General features: G+C 38.8%; 1 protein-coding gene across 9 annotated transcripts in view; it reads left to right on the forward strand.

Moving 5' to 3' along the window:
• The window catches only part of Cep128 (centrosomal protein 128), a 345498-nt gene that overhangs the window by 138238 nt on the left and 186022 nt on the right, over window positions 1-21238 (forward strand). For all 9 annotated transcript variants that reach the window (XM_040742677.1, XM_040742676.1, XM_040742670.1 and 6 more), the window contains 2 exons: window positions 4016-4192; window positions 9623-9682. In XM_040742677.1, coding sequence (XP_040598611.1) covers window positions 4016-4192; window positions 9623-9682 — 237 coding nt within the window. The remainder of the gene's footprint in view (window positions 1-4015; window positions 4193-9622; window positions 9683-21238) is intronic.

The following is a 21238-nucleotide window of genomic DNA, read 5'->3' on the forward strand; positions in this document are numbered from 1 at the left end:
TGTGTTTTTACATTTGCTCTTTAAAAGTAAGATAGTATTTTTTGTAGGATGATAGGATGTTACCCTTTCTGAATTTACCTGAATTTCTTAGAATGCCCAATAATGGGCAAATAGTGTTATCCACCCTTATGCACCCATATAGCCCAAATCTGACAGAATGAGTGAATTAACTTGTATTTATTTTCCTGGCCCAGTGCTTTCTCAGAATTAGTTCTCCCTGCCCAAGGTGTGAAATATCTATTTTAAAACTTGGAAAAGGGAGTTAAGTTACTGTGTGCTACAAAGCAATATTCACACATTCCCAGCTTTGAAGAATGAAGCAGAATGGACATGGTAGCTTTTCCTGAGGGATTTATTAGATCTTACTTAGCCTCTCTCTAGTACATAGAAGAATGCTTTATCTAGAGTATTCCTTCCTATATTAAGCACTTTTTCTTCTCTATCACTATAACGAAATATGAAGCCTGGGCAGTCTGTGGAGCCTCTGGCAGTGTAACCAGTATTTATCCCTAGTGCATGAATGTACATTGGGAGCCCATTCCCCAGGGAGGGATACTCTCTCAGCCTAGATACACAGGGGAGGGCCTAGGCCCTGACCCAAATGATGTGACAGACTTTGATGATCACCCATGGGAGGCCTCACCCTTCCTGGGGAGTGGATGTGAGGGTGGAATGGGGGGACTGGTGTGGGGCATGGGAGGATGGGAGGGAGAGGGAGCTGTGATTGGTATGTAAAATAAGATTGTTTCTAAATTAAATAAAAATTTATCTATTAAAAAGATATTTATCAAGCTCACCACTTTGGAGGCAGAAAGTCCATGATTGGACCGTCCATCTCTGGGGAGGGTCCATGACTTCATTACATTATGGTGGGACTATGTGCATGTAAGACAGGAAGATCTTGGCTAAAAATCCTGGGAGGATCAGTCTCTAACTTCATCAACCCTGTAGAGAAAGCAAGCCAGTTTTTCCAGAATAGTGTCAGTTTCTATGGAGGACAGCATCTCCAGTGGCCCTCTTCTAGGAGCTACTCATAGACATGATTAGACACATGATAGACCAAGCTTCCAACACATGAACTCTTGGTTAAAAGCACAATCAAACCTCAATACTGCCCTAATGCAGAGTGGAAATACATTTTTTGTTTTTTCGAGACAGGGTTTCTCTGTGTAGCTTTGGAGACTGTCCTGCAACTCACACTGTAGACCAGGCGGGCCTCAAACACAGAGATACACCTGCCTCTGCCTCCCAGCTACAAGCTTACATCTTATATTTATGGCCATGGGGCCCATATAGAGAATACAAAAATATTGTGTGATGTCAGAAACCTCCTCAAATAAAAAGGTAGTGGTAAAGAAAGGGAGTTTTATCTGGAAAGTTAAGTTTTAGTTAGTGGTGGGTAGAGAGCGCAACTGTTTGGTTTACACTTTAAGTGTCACACTTTCACTAATGGGGAATTTTTAAAGCTTTTTCAGATAGTGTGGACTCTGATGGTTTAGGTGCTCATGTAGAGGCTGAAGGAACTTTTATCTGAAATGTTAAGGAATTCCCAAAGGACCAGTTAGTTGAACCTGGTGATGTAGTTTGTGTAATCCCATGGTTCTGTGAGTTTGTCTTTAAAGGGAGATTGGAACTAGTATGCTGCTTTGAAAGGAATAATGAATTGTGGCAGTGGAGTTTTGGTGTTTTTATTAGGATATTACTGACAGAGGTCACAATATCAACATTTTTGACATTATACAGGACTACAATGATACTATGTTGGTACTAACAAATTCAAGTAAGAGAATTCGTAAGAGGTGATACTATTTGAAAGAGATGGCTGTGTGAGGCAGAAAAGAGTTCCTTTAGAAAGTCATTGTGAATTACTGAGGTTTACAAGGTAGGCAGTCTCCTATGCATCAGTACCTTCTGATATAGCATCTTAATTTTTAGCATTGTACCAGGGAGACTACCATGGCCACTGAATGTCTCAGAAAGAATAGACCTGCATGGAAGTTCATGAGATTGTCTTTACCATGTTGATGTTGACTCTTCACAACAATATCAAAATAACTTATTCAGGAAAGTGTGGGAATTTAAGGATAAAAACAAGTGGCATTTGTGGGTTAAAGATGCACAGACAGTTTGAGAAACTGAGTCAGAGAAGGAGACAGTAGAAAAGAACATAAGGTTGCATGTAAGGGCAGACGATGAGTTGTGAAAGGTTCTGTACTTGTTGGTAGAGAAGTTTTCATTTATTTTGTCATATAGGCAGAGTTTAAATGAAACATTTGTTTTTTTATTTATTAACACATTACTCTTCCTTTCATGACTAAACAAAATATTCCCTCTAACTCAACTAAGCAAGGCACATATAAGCTCACAGAGACTGAAGCAGCAAGCACAGTGCCTGCGTTGGTTTCCACCAGGTCCTCCGCATATGCATTACAGCTTCCAGCTTAGTATTGTTTGGGACTCTTGACTATGAGAATGAGAGGGTCTCTGAATCTTGAGCCTGCTCCTGGGACTCTTTTCCTCCTGTTGAGTTGCCACTTTTAAATTTAGTATGACTGTTTTTGCTTCATATTATTTTATTTTGTCATGTTTGGTTGTTATTACTTAGAAGTCTGTTCTTTTCTAATGAGAGACAGAAAGGGAGTGGATCCGGAGAGGAAGGGAAGTGGAGAGGAACTGGGAGGAGTTCAGGGAGTGGAAACTATAATCTGGATATATTCTATGAGAAAATTATCTATTCCCAATAGCAGGAAAAAAGATATCTTTTTATTTTATGTGTATGAGTATTTAACCAAAAGTCTCTCTGTGCACCACCTGTGTGCCTGGTGCCACAAAGGCCAGAAGAGGGCATCCGATTCCTTGGAACTGGAGTTACAGACAATGCCTGCCATGTAGGTGCCAGGAATTGAACTGAGGTCTACTGGAAAAGCAGCCAGTGTTCTTAACCATCTTTCCATCCCCAGTGATTAATTTTTACAGCTATGTTTCATTTCTTTTTTTTTCTTTGAAATTCAGAGTGGGTTTGATGCCCACATATTTTTCCTGGTTTACTTGTGTCTGATTGTTGAAGATTATTGGGCTGGTGTATAATGACTGAACACATACTAACTGACACTATGACTGTGGTCTGCTATGTATACAGTTCTAGTAATTTATTATCTTGCTTGCCCTATGTTATATGACTTTGAATTTCTTTAGCACACTTGTTAACTTGCTTGAAAGCAGAAGCAGCTCATATTTTCAAGCTTTTGAGGGTTTAGACTATTTGTATTGACTTTACCAGTTAAACATTCCTAATCTACAACCCAAAGTGGAACATTCTGAGTATTGTACTAATATACTTAAAGCTATGGACTTGGGGGTATTGGAGAGTTTGAATTTTCATGTCAAGGATGCTCAGTTTTAATGAAATTGTTTAATCATAACTATTGAGAATCGTATAATAAGTAGTAATGGTTGCAAATTGTTCCGCCTAGAGGAGACCCCAAAGCACTTGTATTCTCTTCAAGGACTCCTGAAAAACATCTTTTCATTAAATGTATTTGTTTACTTGGAATGTGTTTCCATCTTGGCTTCTATTGAATTTTTCCGGTCCCCAAAGCATGTATGTAGTATGATGGTATTCAAAAGATGAGAACTTTGTAGGAATATGTTGTGTTGGAATTTAGTTGATGACACATTGAAAGCAAGCACTGTATTTGGCAATTTATATTTCTGGTGTTTTACTGATGTTTAGGGTTCACACTTGATCAGTTCATGATTTTAATTTTTCTTCTGACCAACTAACAGGCTGTTATCAAATGGCAAAGGACATTTTCAACATTGTTTCTTTTGTTCCTAGGATTTTAATAGTATTTTTGCCAGTTGTTTGTACTTGAGTTCTCATGGGATATCTGTTCTGCCAAGTGAAGGGATGGCCAGTCATAACTGTTTTCTAGTCTGTTTTTAGGTTTGGTTGCATAGATAACTATGTCTTGACTCCACTTAATAAGGTTCTGTTTTATTTCTCATGCTACAGGAGAAACATATAAGTAATGAAGAAGAACACCTAAGGAGGATGGAAGAGGCCAGGCTACAGCTTAAGGACCAACTTCTTTGTTTGGAGACGGAACAGGAATCCATTCTTGGTGTCATAGGAAAGGAAATTGATGCAGCTTGTAAAACTTTCTCCAAAGACTCCATGGAGAAATTGAAAGTAATTATGAGTTCTCATTATGCCTTAAATTTTCAGTTAGTTTTCTAATATATAATTATGTTGGGATTGTAACATGTGATTACATGGGAGTCATATTTTATTTCAGAAAGTTTTATGAAACAAAATAACTTCTTGCATTGCTTAGGAGCTAGAAACTATGGCCACACAGTCCTGGTAAAAGTGTGATGTTGTTCTATCGAGTTACCCATGTCTTACTCAGTGAAAGATAACCAAGGGGCAGCAATATTGATCAAGGAATACATAAGTGAAGAAGCATGGATTCTGAATTTTTCACCATGATAGCCTGGTAATGATGTTCTTACCATCTATTCAATTCTTCTTGAGAGGTTTAATGATAAATATGGTGTGTTCTTTGTCTCCCTTAGCCACTAAAATCAACCCAATTCTTCAATATTCCACGAAATATAGTGTAGAAAAGAGAATCAGACCTGGAGGGGCTGAGGACTTGCTCCTACCTATAGTGTGATGAAATCTAAATGGGACTTGGAACTTTGTGGACTGACTGGATTCCACTCTAGTAAACACATTGCTGTTGCACTTTCCCTGTTGTTCAAGTTCTAATCAGGAACTCTCCCTCACATTTAGATGGGTTTATTGTTTCTCAGTTAGTGGGCATCAGGACATGACAAAAGAGAGTCCCATGGGTGTTTGAATTCCCTGAAGGTAGACACTCTACAAATGCAGCTCTGACATTGCTGTGCTTCACTTGACATAGTCCTGACACATTGGGCTGCAGCATCACTTCCAGTTGTGTTCATTTCCTTTTATGACACGGCCACCCAGAAATGTGGTATTGTGCTGAGGTGGCTTTTTGTTGGAGTTGGGTTCTTCTTTCTTTCTCCACCAGAGAGAGGTCTTCTGAGGTCTAAGGCCCCTTTGCTGATATTTTACCTATCTTTTTTTTCCTAAATTATGTTTGAAAGAAAATAAAAATCTATAATTTTACTGTTTCAGTCAAAGGCTTCCAAAGCTTAAATATTTCAATTGGTAGAGTTAATCGAGTTGGAAGCTATTTTTTCGTTTGCAGTACACCATAATTGTTTTGAGACGGTGTTCAAGTGTTGCTGTGGGAAGGCTGAGAGACTAAGATGAGCACTTGTTGGGTTTAAAAGCTGACTCTGGGGCTGCCACAGGGTCTTCATATGCTGCTTTTTCTTTTTTCTATCAAATGCTATTTTTAAAAATGCCTTTATTAAGGCTTCTCTGAGGATGTGACTTGTGAACCCTAATTTCATGTCAAGAAGCATACATTAAGCAATGTAGCATTTACTCCATGTTAAAATATTTCATTTTGGGGACACAAATACACACACACACACACACACACACACACACACACACACACACACACACAATTTAAATTAGAAACAATCTTATTTTACATATCAATCCAAATTCCCTTTCCCTCCCATCCTTCCATACTCCCCAATGACCCCCCACTCCCCATATATACCCCAGGGAGGGTGAGGCCTTTCATGAGGGATCATCAAAGTCTCTCAAGTCATTTGGGGCAGGGCCTAGGCCCTCCCCTGTGTATCTAGGCTGAGAGAGTATCCCTCCATGGGTAATGGGTTCAGAACTCCATTCATACACTAGGGATGCATCCTGTTCCACTGCCAGAGGCCCCCTAGACTGCTCAGTGCACCTAACTGACATGCTCATGGGACCTGGTTTGGTCCTATGTTGGTTCCATAGCTGTCAGACTGGGGTCTATGAGTTCCCACTTGCTCAGGTCAGGCGTTTCTGTGGGTTTTCCCAGCTTGGTCTTGACCCCTTTGTTTGTGGCTCCTCCCTCTCTGAAGTTGGATTCCAGGAGTATGGCTCAGTGCTTGGCTGTGGATCTCTGCTTCTGTTTCCATCAGCTACTAGATGGGGATTCTAGGATGACATTTAAGGTAGTCGTCCTTCTCATTATAGGTAAAGGGCATTTAAGGTAGCCTCTATACTATTGCTTAGGTTCCTAGTTGGGGTCATCCTTGTGGATCTCTGTATAATTTCCTAGTGCCAGATTTCTCTTTAAACCTATCCTGACTCCCTCTATTGATGTGTCTCTTTTCTTATTCTCCTCTATTCATCTCCTGACTCAATCTTCCTGATCCCTCATGTTCTCCTCTCCATTCCTCTTCTCCCCTCCTCTTTCTCCTACCTCCCTCCCCCCTCCCCCATGCTCCCTATTTGTTCAGGGGATCTTGTCCCTTTCCACTTCACTGGGGGACCTTGTATGTCTCTCTTATGGTCCTCCGTGTTTCCTAGCTTCTCTGGAGGTGTAGATTGTAAGCTGGTAATCCTTTTCACTATGTCTAGAATCCATATATGAGTGAGTACATACCATGTTTGTCTTTCTGTTACTGGGTTACCTCACTTAGGATGGTTTCTGCTAGTTCCATCCATTAGTCTGGGAATTTCAAGATTCCATTGTTTTTTTCTGCTGAGTAGTACTCCATTGTATAAATGTACCACATTTTCTGAGCACTTTCTTAAGTGTCTTTCAGTCATTTTTAGATTCCTTTATTGAGAATTCTCTGTTTAGTTATATACCCTACTTTTTAGTTGAATTATTTGGTGTTTTGGTGACTAGCTTCTTGAGCTCTTTGTATATTTTGGAAATCAGCCCTCTGTCAGATGTGGGGTTGGTGAATATCTTTTCCCATTCTGTGGGCTGCTGTTTAATCTTGCTGACTGTGTCTTTTGCCTTACAGAAACTTCTCAGTTTCAGGAGGTCCCATTTATTAATTGTCAATAACAGTGTTTATGCCACTGGTGTTATCTTCAGGAAGTGGTCTCTTGTGTCAATTTGTTCAAGGGTACCTCCCACTTTCTCTTTTAAGAGATTTAGTGTGGCTGGACCTATGTTGAAGTCTTTGACCTGTGTGGACTTAAGTTTTGCCCATGGCTCATTTTGGGTAGTTTCCAGTCATATTTGAGCATAAAATCAAAACTTGCAGTTGTTGGAAACACCTGAGTTTTGTGGACTGGAACATTGTTAAATATTGTGTTTCTTTATAATAATGGTTTTCAACCTGTGGGTCATGTCCCCTTTGTGGGGGGGTCAAGCATTCCTATAGCAGGGGTCACCTAAGACCATCCTAAAACACAGATTTACATTATGATTCATTACAGTAGTGAAATTACATTCATGAAGTATCAATGAAAATAATTTTTTTGGTTGATTATCACCACAACATGAGGAACTATATTAAAGGGTCACAGCATTAGGAAGGTTGACAACTTCTGCTTTATAAGGAACAAATTATCCTTTCAACATACTCTGAAGGTAATTCTGTGTTCTGATTTTTTTAGATATACATACATGTTCTCTTTTTGTCTTTTCTTTTTCACAGCACAGGTGTGCATGGTGCTCTTATCATGGTTCCTTGAAGTTTACTTTGGGTGATCGTTGTATATTGAGTGTGCTTTGTGTGGCCGGCAGTGTAGAAACACTCGTGTATTTGACTTATACTGTTTGTCTTGTGTAGTTTCTTGTTCCCATGGCCCCAATAGCCTGTAGTTCTGCCACTTATAACCAGTTAAAAATGTTCCTTAAAACATGAAGTCATTTGTAATCTGTGGAGCAAACCATGAATCATGAATGTTGCTTGTATTTCCTATATCAAAACAAATAAACATTATTGCTCAAAGTGAAGATTTTATTGAGGTAGTAAAGATTTAATGGAGTCAGTCAGTTATTGAAAAGGAAAGGACAATTGTTGACACATGGATGCTCACAGATATTTAGCAGCATAATACATTGTTGAAAGAGGAAGAAGAACTAAAGAGTTTGGGCAATTACGGAAAGCCTGATTAAAAAGTTGGAGCTCCTAAGCCTTAGGTTAGAACTGGGTATAGTGGTCCAGGCCACGATTTCTAGAACTGGAGCCCCAGAAGAGAGGCCAGCCTCCTCTAGATAGGTCTCCACAGTTCCAAAGAAGTCAGGCCTACATAGCAGCAACACCATGTTTTAAAACACAAGACAAAATGAAATAAAGCAAACAAAAACAGCAGAATAGTTGGATTAGACTTAAAGAAAAAAGTGATTGAGAGAAAGTTGGGTGTAACACCTCAACACTTTTGTGTAACAGGAAAAACAAATGACCCAGAGACTGATACTGGGGTTCAAACTTCAAGTTGAAATTCAGGAAAGCAAAACAGTTGGCCAGTAGCTTCTTACCTCTACCTCAGACTGAAAGTGTTGATCCTGTCTCCACAAGCTCTCACCAAGCCTTGTCCTGTCTTCTATACCCCACTAGTGCTGAGATTAAAGGTGCGAGCTATAAATCTCTTTTAGACTAAATCAATCTCATGTATCCCTGAGTGGCCTTGGACTCACAGACATCCATCTACCTCTTAATCCTAAGTCCTAGGATGAAAGATGTATACCACCACCTCCTAGCTTCTGACTGCTGGGATTTAAGGTGTGTGCCTGGCTTATATTGCTTGTGACTGACTTTGCTGTCTAAATCATCAGGCAAACTTTAATAAATCATAAATAATATATTGCTACACTTTTATATATGGAATATGGTGGACAGTTAATATGTATTAAGTATGCACTTAAGTGAGTTAGTTAACTACTGTTATTCAGAGAGAGAAGTAATATGCACATACTTCAGGAGATATGGAAGCATTTGAGACTAGAAATAGACACCTCTTTAGAAAAGAGAGGATATTTTTAGATAAAACTTCGATAAGTTCTGCGAAAATATCCTATGTAGCATGGAGTTTAAAGAACTGGGAATAATGTAATTTGTGTTTACAATTATAAAGACGTAACATCTTTTAGTGTAGCTTTATCTCTGTAATAAGGCAAAACCAGATGTTGAGCAATTTTATAAATGAGTTGGTAAAATGGAAATCAGAGCAGCTAATACAGGCAACCGTTTAATACAAAATTTTGTGTCTTTTGAAATATAAAGCAATGTTTGCATAAATTCATTTTGATGAGCTGTATGTTCTTCACAGTCTTTGATAAATCAAAATGGACCCCAAGGTACACAGATGGATAAAAAGACAGAATTAAGTCTCTGTGTAGGCACATTTAAGCCTTTGTGGAGTACATGACATGGAGCAGCACTGAGAGGGGGTCAAAGATGAAGCAACCGGGGTTTAGTCAAGGTTTCTCTCCAGGTGAAGCCTCCTGGGCTCAACTCCACAGGCTAGTGGTGGTAGTTTGACAGCTACTTCATCTAATGTGTCTATATCTGGGCTGACATATTTTCATCAAGAAAATTAACCCATAATAGGCACTAAATAGCTGTGCTTTGAAATTGATTGTGTCCTTGACAGAATCTTCCTCTTTTCAAATCCTTACATTTGAGGATTATATATTTGGATGCTATGGTCAATAATTTTGTCTATGTAAATTCATAGCAGACAAAAAACTATTTCTAACATTCTTTCTTCTTTTTGTAGGTATTTACCTCTGGTCCTGAAATACATTATGACCCTCATCGCTGGTTAGCTGAAAGCAAGGTATGTCATCATGCAATCCTTATGATCTTTAATAAACTATATTTAGTATAGCCATATATATCTTTTCTATATCTATCTGTCTGTCTACTTGTCATCCATCCATCATCCATCCATCATCCATCCACCATCCATCCATCATCCATCCACCATCCATCCATTTGCTTGATTTTTCTTTTGGGGCAGGATCTCACTCTGTAGCCCTGCCATCATGTGATTAGCTTTATAGAGCAGGTCAGCCTTGAATCCTCAAAGATCTATCCACCTCTATCCCTTGAGTGCGGCTACTATAGATGTGCATCACCACGCCCGGCTTAACCATATATTTTTGTTGCATGATTAAGTATATAAGACTGTAACACTTGGTTGCCAGAGAAGAGTTTCTGTAGTTCCTGTAAGAAGCATCTAAGTTTCTTTTTTTTTCTTATTTAGTATTTACCTTAAATGTATTGTATAGGTGAGGAATTTGAAAATAAAGGATGACAAGAATTTTGAATTTTAATTATGAACCAGATTCTAACAGAGACAAATTCTTCTGGTTTTTATTTAGATGGGAATGTCTCTGGAAGTGTCTAAAGGCCAGCCTGGCTAGAACTCATGTTTGTTTTGTATATTTATTAAATGTGTCTTGATTCTTTTGTGTAAGTTTATAGCCTGCTGACTCTGCTTGCCTCAAGCAAATCCCTTCACTGCCTATGTTGTTGCTTACAAGATGAGAAGGTCCCACTTTATGTCCTAAAGATAACTTTTCTTTGTCATCACTGACAAAACAGTTGTAAATGAACAGAAGTTAAAAATTGATAATTTGCTGTTTTATTTAAAACTCTACACTATGGCATGCCTTTTTATTCCATGCAAATTTCATAGCCTCCAATTCCTCTTACAGTCCTTCCATCACTTTTCACTAAGGGATATACAACAACTACTTTTATATGATAGATCAATTTCCAAATTTACTGATTAATATATATATATATATATATATATATATATATAGGATATTACTACTCCTAAGTCCTTGCAGTTTTTTGTAGAATATTTTTTCAACTTTAAAACAAACATATCTAAATATTTTTTATTTTATTTAAACTTTATAATAATAACACTTGTAGTATAAACTGGGCTAATTACACTTCCGGTCTTTTACTGTATCAAGAGTCTTTAGTTTGTTTGCTGATTGATTGGTGTTTGCTAATTATCTGATTGATTGTGGTGCTTGAATCCAGAGCCTTATGCACTGTATGGGCCACTGGACTGCACTCCACATTCCCATTATGCTTACTTTAAAACGTGGGAAAAGGCAAGTCTCATAGGAGGGAAGTAACTTGTTCACATCCTTGTAAAGAATGAATATTACCTATCATGTGACTCACAATTAATGTCTTACCACTGTATGTACAGTCATTCAGAGTATTTGCTTATTCAACAACATTCATGCATTCTATAATTCTTTGTGTCAGTCATCATGGCTCTCATGTAGTCTCTGATCTAACATTGAGACGTAGAAAGATTCCAAAATATTCTTTGAAGTGTATTATGACATTATAGCTATTTGAAGACATTGACAAAGGAACATCGGAAAATGTCTGTGCTGGCAAGATGGTGGGATAGAATGTTGCAAGAGTGTCATAATAAGCTACGGGAAGGATAGCATTTAAATTTGGTCTTATAGAAATCGTGTGAAGGCTGCAGAGATGGGTGAGCAGACAACATTGACTGTTCTTCCAGAGGACCTGAGTTTGGTTCCCAGCACCCACATGGCAACTCACAACCATTTGCAACTCCAGTTGCAGGTGTCTAAACTCTTTCTGGACTCTGGAGGCGCTAGGGACACGAGTGGTGCACAGGCAAAACAGATAGGCAAAACAGCCATACACATAGATAAGACACCTAAGCACATCAAGTAAAAACCAATCTTTTGGAAGGTTATTGGCTAATTATGGGTAAAACAGTGGCAAGAAGGTGAGACTATTTGAATAACCACTGCTGAGGTTGCTGGGGGTGCTACTGGTGGGATGCTATGACCGTGATGCCATGACCGTGATGCTATAACCTGTGAAGGTCAAGCATGCTTTAGGCAGGAGAGGAAGAAAATAAAATCGTGTGAATGAACAGACTTCACCTTATTGTATAAAATTCTCTCCTCTCCTTTAAAAATATCAGTTTTGTGCATTTCAACCATTTTTTTGTTATGAAATACATGCAAAATTACATCATTTTTGCCTCTTGCATTGGAAATATAGAATGTGTGTTTTGGTATTTCAGCATTCCTGGGTTGGGAACTTTGGCTGTGCATTCATTTGATGTTTCTCTTTTTCTTTTCCCTAGCTCTGCAGTTCTGACAACAAGAGCAATGTACTTAGAATTTTCTTTCAAGTTAAAATCTTTATCATTTCTCAACAGAAAGCTTTCACTGCTGTGGTTCAGTTAAATTATGAGAGGCAGAGATGACTCTTAATCATAGCTCTTTAATTTGGGGCTGGTGAGCAGTTTTCCCTTATCATTTAATGGGATTGAACTTCTGATCAGAGCAGCTTTAATACTGCATGAGACAACTGTCCCATCTACAGTGTAAAAGGCTGTGATAAAAAAATACCATGCTGAGCAACTGACTAGGGAGGGATTGAATCTATTTACTAGAAAGACAGCTGAGGTTATTGATGGGGTACAATCCTCTCATGTCCATGAACTATGACTAGACAGCTCTATAAGTATTGCAGATAAGATCTGAAATCAGGGGACAAAAAGTGTATGGAAAGTAGAGCTGCTATTCAGCTAGTCCATGCTGACACCTTGCAGTATTGGAAGGACCTCAGGGGACATTTGGTAATTGTTTTCATAAATCTACTAAATGAATTTCTTTTGTTAGTGTTAACTGTAGAAGAGCTAGCAAGCTGGGTGGGATTTCTATCACTGTCGCTTTGCGGGCAGTGTTGGTGTGACATAAACATGAAGTTCAACTGAGTTGGTCCAGATAAAATAGCCAATGGAGCATCAGGATAAGATGTTATAGGAAGGAGGAGAGTTGAGATAGCTATTAAGGAATGCCAGACAAGTAGTTCCCATAGATTAAGGATGAGATTTTGTTGTAAATTCTAGTAGACCATATAGAGGTTTCCTTTGCTTAACAGAGAATAATATTATGTCCCAGATGCTATGTTACATTATGTGCCATAAAAATTAATAAGCTCTAGAGGAACCTGTTTTGTTAGAAGAGAAAGATGATCATGCATTAACTTTGATATATAAATATCTAAATAATGTAAAATATTATATGAAGAGCTTTGATAGGCGTATGCAGAGGATGCCATGGAAGCTTGATGTCTCTCATGGATCCTGAAGGTGACATGTGGAAGCACACTCATGCAGAGACAACATAAGTTAAAATAAACTCCAAGTAGTTTGACCAGAGTAGAATCTGAACGGGCAAAGCAGAAAATGGTAGAGAGGAAGCTCCCGGCTGAGGTGGGGAACAGGTTGTGGGGAAAGGCATCTTATGCCATTTTCAGAAATCTGGAGCAGGCAGGTACTACAGGATGGGACCACATAATATTTGAATCACTGTCCATTTCAGATCTAAATTCCTTTCTTAGGACAGTGTCTTAGCTAAGGTTTCTACTTCTGATCATGACCACGGCAAGTCTTATAAAGGAAAGCATCCAATTGGGGCTGGCTTACAGGTCAGAGGTACATTATCATCATGGTGGGAAGCCTGTTTGGCATACAGCCAGACATGGTGCTGCAAAGGGAGCTGGGGGTTCTACATTCAGATTAGCAGGCAGCAGGAAGAGTGCCTCACTGGGCCTGGCTTGAGTACCTTAAACTTCAAAACTTGCCCCCAGTGACACATTTCCTTCATCCAGGCCACACCTACTTCAACAAGGTCCCAGCTCCTAACAGTGCCATTCCCCATGAACTTATTGGTGGCCGTTTTCATTCAAGCGCTCTAGTGAGTGAGTAAAGGAAACCTATGCACAAGGCAGAGTCCTGATTGCCATGTGGTTTACATGTTTTCAGAGTCCAGTGTAATTATCCTTTAGCCTGTGAAACAATGACTCAGTGCAGAATGTTGCATCCTTTCTTCGTGGCTGTTGTCCTTTGCACTGAATTACCATTCACTCTTCTAGTTTGCGAGCAAGACGAAAGACATCCTGTGTCTGGTTCCCTTGCTACACTTTTCACACTCATTACAGTGTACCTCACTAGATGCCCAATGGTTCTTCCTTATCTCAAAGAATCATTACACTGGAGTTTTTACCTTTTTGCACTTAATGCACTCCTGCTTCAGAATTCCTGAAGGATGAGTAGTGAACACATGGAATGTCAGTAAACGTCCTTCCTTGTTGGGGTTACAGGTGTGGGTCACCGTTCCCAGCCTTCCTTACATGGTTTTAGACCCAAGTATTTCTTTGATTACTTCCGAGCCATGAACTTCAAGATTGTTAGACAGGAAATACACTTCTGCATTACTGGAGACTTTTCATGTTTTGGGATCTTTCCTAGAGCCACATTTCTTGTGTTAAAATATTACCTATGCTAGGCATTGGAAAGCCCCTTGTTTACCATGGTGCAGCTCAAATGGTGTGAGAAATTATTGTGTAACTGCTCCTGTTCCAGATCAGAGAATTGAGGCTTCTGTGGGTTTGAGTTTTACCTGGGAACAGAAGCTCCTGAGTTACTGAGAAGCATTTACTGAATGCTTTGTTTTCCTGTGTTAGTTTTGTAGTTCACTTTCAAATAAAACTTAACATTTTTGGATATTGCCTCTAAAACAATGTGTGCCAAAAACATTTGATATTGTATGTTCTTGTTAAGGATATGAATTATCATTTGATATTCTGTCCTCTTAACAAAAATGAAAATATCATACGCAATGTTTGTTTCATTAGTTGGAAATATTAGGGTATGTACATAGAAAATGCACATTTTAGGGCAAACTAATTTCAATCTTTAAACACACGGTTATTATGGAGTTCAAGGGTGGACTTAGTGAGACGGTGTCTCAAAATCAAAGTAAAGATGGCTGGGCATTAGCTTAGTGGGAAAGCACTTGCCTTGCTTGTGTTAGGCCCAAGGTTTGATCCCCAGTGCCACATAAGTATCAGAATGTACCTTTAAGTTGACTCATATTTGAATTACATGGTCTGGTTCATATTCTAAGAAAAGTTGCTGTTTTTTTTCCTCCTGGTTCTTATATAAGCATTTTTTTCCTCAAAATTATTTTTAGAGTTTTGATGAGGGAAGCATAGTAGTTAAGGCAGCAAAATTATGGGTCCTAGTGTTGTTGCTGACTACATGAGCTATCATCTTTTATGTGAACTTTCTGTTTTCTCTGGTTTTGAGTTTTGAGTCGTTACTTAGTGACTTTGCTGTAGTATGGTAAGTCTCAGTAGAGGGCTCTCATAGAATAGAAAGATCCTTTTGATAGTTTTATTAGCTGTTTATGAATATTCCCACCTAATTATGAGCTGGAGCTACAGAGATAAAAACTGCCTTATTTCCAAATTCCCTATATTGGTTTATTTAGCACTGCTTGTTGATGTTGTTAAATAAATGAGTCTATTATGCAATCTGTAAAATGCTCCTGTGAGTGGCTAATAGAAAGGTTTTTGCTGTATGATTAATAGCCTTGCCAGCTAATTATAATTTGCAATGGTTAAAGTCCTGGGTTCCAAGCAGTTTTTTCAAGATACTTAATGAAGATGCTGGGTATTTATCTAACAAACAGGATTTCTCATAATTGATTATTGGTTGATTAAATTTCCATAAATTTTAATTTTATTTTGTATTATTAATATAGTCTATGTTCATATTCACTTAGTATGAAACCTCCAAGTATAATTGAATCTTAATTTTGTTTGACAGAAGGATGCAGCCTTTGCAGGACTCGATTAAAGCCATTGGTCACATAGCCATCTCTTTTTCTTTTCCTAGCAATGTCCCACAATCTGGTTCTGTAAACCGTTGACATGTATTTTCTCATAGTTGGATAGGTGAGTCCACAACAAAGGTAGCACTTTGGCTGTCTTCCTGGCTTCTGTCTGTGTCTTCCTGTGGCTTCTGTGTACATCCTGTGGGAAAGAGTTTTGGTCTCTTTTCTTCTTATAGAGACCCTAGGTCTCAAGGTTAAGGTCCTACCCTTACAAAATGATTCTCTTCACCTCCCTGAAGTCTCTGTAAATATGTGTCTAGGCTTTTACTTTAGTGTATAGCTTTTGAGAGAATGGAATTTAATCTATAACTGAAGCCTGTTTGGTGGTTGGTTGCAGGTATGATTTTTGTTGTTGTTAGATGTTACCATAGTTCAGCAGGACAAGACAGATGTGTTGCTTCTCTGTTATCACAATTCAGTAATGCCAGTGACTGTATAGTCAAGTGAACAGATGTTAGACACGGAGACAGGATTGAACTGAATGGACCCAGGAAATGGAAGCTTGGATTGAGTTTCTGTATTTGCAATTCTATCACTGAGGAAAAAACAGGTTAAACAGAGGCTGGTGAGTGGTGGTTTCAGGAATCTTTTCTTTTTCTTCTTTTTTTAATTCAAATGTGTTTTAAGATATTGCAGTGGTAGTGAGTGAGCACTGAAAATGATGTGGGGAAAGCATGATTGCAGTGTGGAGTTTGTTTTCTCTTTAGGATGATGGATGATGTGGTAGGACAGGGTCTGTCCTCCTGAGTTAGGAAGCCGTGGTCACCGAGAAGAATGTTGGACCTGATTATGTTAAAACTGATGTTTAGCGAGGGAAATGTTCCTTGCATTTTGTTACACTTACACTGTTACTTTTTAGAATTGATTTTAGAAAGGCGTGTTGTATTTCAGATATCCATATGTAGTTCAAAATGCTAAAACAATGAAACAACGGTCTGAATGAATAGTGTATTTTAAGATCCATGGTATTTTCTCTCCTCTTACTTTATTCGTGTTTCCTACCTTGTTCCTGTTGCTATTTGATGTGGTCACATCTGATATAAATGCATTACGTCCTGCATTGTGTCACTGTGATTTGTTCTCAGAGTAGGCGGTCTTCGTTTTGATGGGAAGCTGATAAGCTCAGTCCTGTTTGTAGTCTTTCACAGGCCTCTTGTATGGCTTGTGGCCCACTGTGGCCCCCATACACTTTTTCAGTCTGTATCCATTTGTTATTTTTTAATGCATCTCCTTCATGTCTGGCTCTTTTCAATGTCATCCTGTGCATATGAATTTTTTCTGCTTACAAAGTTATTTCATTTTATTCTCTGTTAAAAAATACTATAGCTGCACCATCATACTAATAAATCAATTTAATATTATGACATTAAAAATTTTCTGTAATGTTGAATAATGCCAGATTTTAGGCTAATCCTTGGAGAACTAATGTTTACCGTATTTCCATTGGCAGTAATTAAAGAATTTAAACAGTCCAGTTTCCAGAAAATTTAATTTTGAGCTTTAACCATGAGAGTTAGCCTTTTGTACCACTTCCCCAGTTTCTAAGCACATTGGTTAATCCATAATTCTACACAGTGATTTTTGTAAGTGTCATCTGGTAGAAAAACATGAGAGTCTGTAGCTTCAAAGTGCCATACCACAGCAGCTACCACTGTATAAAGGTTTAGTTACCCAGTCTATCCTAAACCTTAGCCCATCTCAGCTGTAGTGATTGGTAGTGTTCAGGGGTTAAGTGTGCATACTTTTGGATGGTGAGTAATATCTGCTAGGATTGTTAATTCTAAAAGACAAATAAAACTTTTCACGTATGAAATGGGACTTTTTGTTGCTAAGATATAAGATATAGTGTCTTTTCTTTTGAGAGCTTTGTATATGAGCACTCTCTCTGTATCACTCCCAGCCCTCCCTTTCCTCTCAAACTCCTCCTGTTCCCTACACCATTCATGGTCTCTCTTTTGACTGTTATCATTACATGTGTGTATGCACATGCATCACTGTATATATAGCCTCCTGAATCCATTTAATGTTGCTCATATATACCTGTGCCTAGGGTTAACCACTTGAGATTCATGGGAGCTCATCCCTGGAGGACACTACTCTTCTCTTAGCAGCCATTGACTACTTACAGCTCTTCATCTAGGCATGGGACCATGCAGGGTTTCTGCTGTTCACATTGGCATCTCAATTAGAGTTTTCAGTATGCTGCTCTTGTTCAGGCAGCCCTATTGTTGAGATTTGTTGGATGTATTTGCCCTTTCATGCCTAAGGGGCATCTGGCAACTGGTGTCCTGGCCTCTGTAGGGTTACATTGCAGATAAAACAGTTGAGGTCGGATAACCCACAGTCCTGTATTCTATTCCGTTTGACCAGTGATGGATCTCTCGTAATAATCTCCATAATTTGCACAAAGAGCTTCTTGGATGAGGGATGAGAGATACAATTATCTATCGTTATTAAGGCTAGTATTTGGAATAGTGTTAAAAGTTACACTGGTTTAGAATAATGGTAGAAGTAGGTGTTCCTTCAGGTGTTTGACTTTTCAATCCATGAATAGTTGACGGGGTTTCTGGTACCACGCACAAATTTCCTCCTATTGAGCAATTCCTCAGTACAATGAGACAGCTGTTGCTTTTCCACTCCCAAAATAAAAAGTGCCAGTTTTGTATCATTGAGGCTATCTTGCCAGTCCAGTCATTGTGGTTCCTAAGTTTTTTAACTGGGTAGGACAACCAATTACTCTTTTTTCCTTTGACAGATTGCGTAGCACCTTCCAATACAATGAGAACCTGTTCTCAGAGAAGAGTTGTCTAGGTTAGTTCTAGATGGATTCCTCTAAGTCCTATGTTCAAAGTGTATCGTATTTTCAGCATAGGCTCTTGAAGTTCAAGAAGACAGCAAAGGTGATGGTAATATCCCATGTTGTTTTGGAAGATTATCGTATTCCGCCTGCCAACAACTTGAGGGAAGGTTTCCTTGATTGATACTGGAGGCTTTGTATGGCTTTTGTGTGGTGCTTTATCACCACTGTGCTAAAACTCCATTAAAATATATATGTAGGTACATAGACATATGCATGAGAAGTATCATTTTAGGACTTAATCATCTCACTTTCACTTAATTGCATTTGTGAGACCCATCAGTTTGTATGACATCATACAAATGCCAATGTGTTGACATTGGCCCTTTCTAGAGAAGGGTTTAGGTAAAGAGAGACAACATTCTTGGCAGAATCCTTGAAGATCTACATCCCTTACAAGGACAAAAATGTGTGTGCTTAAGCTGACAAAATAGACAGCAGAATGACTCAGCTGCCCAGGCCTGAAACTAGACCAGACCTTTTCCAGAAACTAGATCCATCTAATCTTTTGTCTCACTGCATCATGCCAGTAACAGTTTGATGCTCAGAGAAGCTTTTCAAATGCTTGGCTTGAGGTAGTAGCAAGATTTTGTGGTGTTAAACAAAAGTGTAGATTCATATCATGGTTTTAATAAAGAACACTGCAGTGAGGGTACAATGAAGGCATTCTTATAGTCTAGCCATTGGTTAATTAGTGACTTGGCATTTGAGTCATTTCTAACTAATGTGCATCTAGAATTGGTAATTATATAGAATAACTATTATTACATAGTACTTTAAATGCATTCTCACTTCAAATATTCCAACACTGCAGAAATGAGTAGAATAAAGGTCGAGTCATCATCTCCCTTTCTTCCTACCTTGTGTTAGTGGAAACAATCACCACCATAGTGAGACACTCGTTTTTTTTTCCAGCCCTATTTGGCTCCTTGGAGTGAGCTACAGTTACAGTTCAATCAGGGATTCTTCTTTTGAAATGACATAGTGTTCTTACTCTTTCTTCTCAACAGTCCGTGACATTAAGAACATCCATCTTGTATTTTGCTTTTTGGGCTCCAGTACTACGTCTTCTTTGGCTCTGCCTCCCATCTTTGAATGATGACTTTCCTGCTTCATTTCGAGTTGTTTGTTCATCACATCTTGAACTGTTTGTTGTCTCAGTCTCACTGCATAGTCTTATCAGTTTTGAGAACTTTGCTGCCTCCATTGCGGAGCCGTCTTCTCTATCCTCCTCCAGTTCTCCTGAGTGCACTACCCTTACATGCACCCGGCCGTCTTTGCATCTGTGACTCATTGTCTCAGCACCTTCACTTTCCTGTCTGACACTGACGCTGACTTCTCATTCCCAAGGCGTTGTTGCTTATGGTGTCTTGTTTCACACTTGAGTAAGTTAGAGCCTTAGCCACCAGTATTGATTCTTCTTTCTACCTGACTGTCAGTTTGGAGGAACTGTCAGATCTGAAATATGCAGATTTTTGGGTCATCCAGTACTCTCCATATGTTTGCATCTGTATTATTACAACTCTCTAATTTCCAGCCTCCTGTTCCTCTATGAATAGAGATTATTATTACTATTTTTTTGTAACCAGAAATGCCTTTTCTGACAAATGAGGATAGTGATGTTAGCCCAACCCTGTGTCCTTCCTCAGTGCTACAGAAGGACTTTTATCTAGCAAGGAGTTGACCATGTTTCCTTGTCTGCTGTTTTGTTAAACTTTTCATGTTTTTGTATTTGCGTGAATATTTTAAATGGAATGTTAGAAAGTAAGGCATGCTTTATTAATTTCTTTAGTCATAGTTTGATTCCACAGCCCAGTTGAAGTTGAGGGACATCTATATTTATTCACTGATGGCCAGACAAGGCAGACCCAAAGAATGTATGGTATCTACTTGGAGCCTGGTCTTCCTTATTCAGGGAGGATTAATTTCAGACTTATTTTTCTACCCTTGTAACTTTCTATGCCTTTTGATTTTGTTGTTGTAATAGATTGCTCAGTCATTAAAGAGCTTACTGTCAAATGTGAGTTTGGATCCCAAACATCCATGTAAGAGCTGGGCCTGGTGGTATACACCTGTGATTCTAGCATGAGCCAGGTAGAAACAGAAGGTTCCTCTAAGTTTTTTGGCCAGCTAATCTGTCTTAATCAGTGAGCTCTTGGTTCATTAAGGAAACTTCTTCAAAATGTAAGAGTGCAGAAGAGGAAGACAGCTGACATTGGCTTCTAACCTCCATATACACATCATAATTGTGTATGTGGTACCCTTCCTCCTACATGCTCATGCTTGCATTCATGTGTGTGCACATGCACGCATGCACACACACACACACACACACACACACACACACACACACACACACACGTTCAGTTGATGTATGCCCCATCCATTTAGTATGTTTATAGAGTTTTACAGCAAAACCCCAGGTATAGAACACCTTTTAACCTGGAAAGAAAATCAGAACTTTTCACTGTTACTTCCCAGCCTACCTTTCACTGGCTCCCAGCACTGCTCAACCACTAACTACCATGTTTCTATTGATTTGTCTATTCTGGATGAAAAATAAATGGAATCATACAAGCATGTTCTTTTGTGATTGCCTTTCTTCATGTAGAAGAAAGTTGTTTTCAAGGTGTACCCATTTTGTGTCATGCTGTATTTGACTTGCTTATGCTGACATTTCATATTGGATTGCTTTGATAGGTCTCATTTTATTTACCCATTTGTTACTTGATAGGCTTCTTGGTTTCTCAGGACTGTTGTAAATGTGCTG

This window comes from Mesocricetus auratus, unplaced genomic scaffold (assembly GCF_017639785.1).
Source record: "Mesocricetus auratus isolate SY011 unplaced genomic scaffold, BCM_Maur_2.0 Super-Scaffold_15014, whole genome shotgun sequence".
NCBI lineage: Eukaryota > Metazoa > Chordata > Mammalia > Rodentia > Cricetidae > Mesocricetus > Mesocricetus auratus.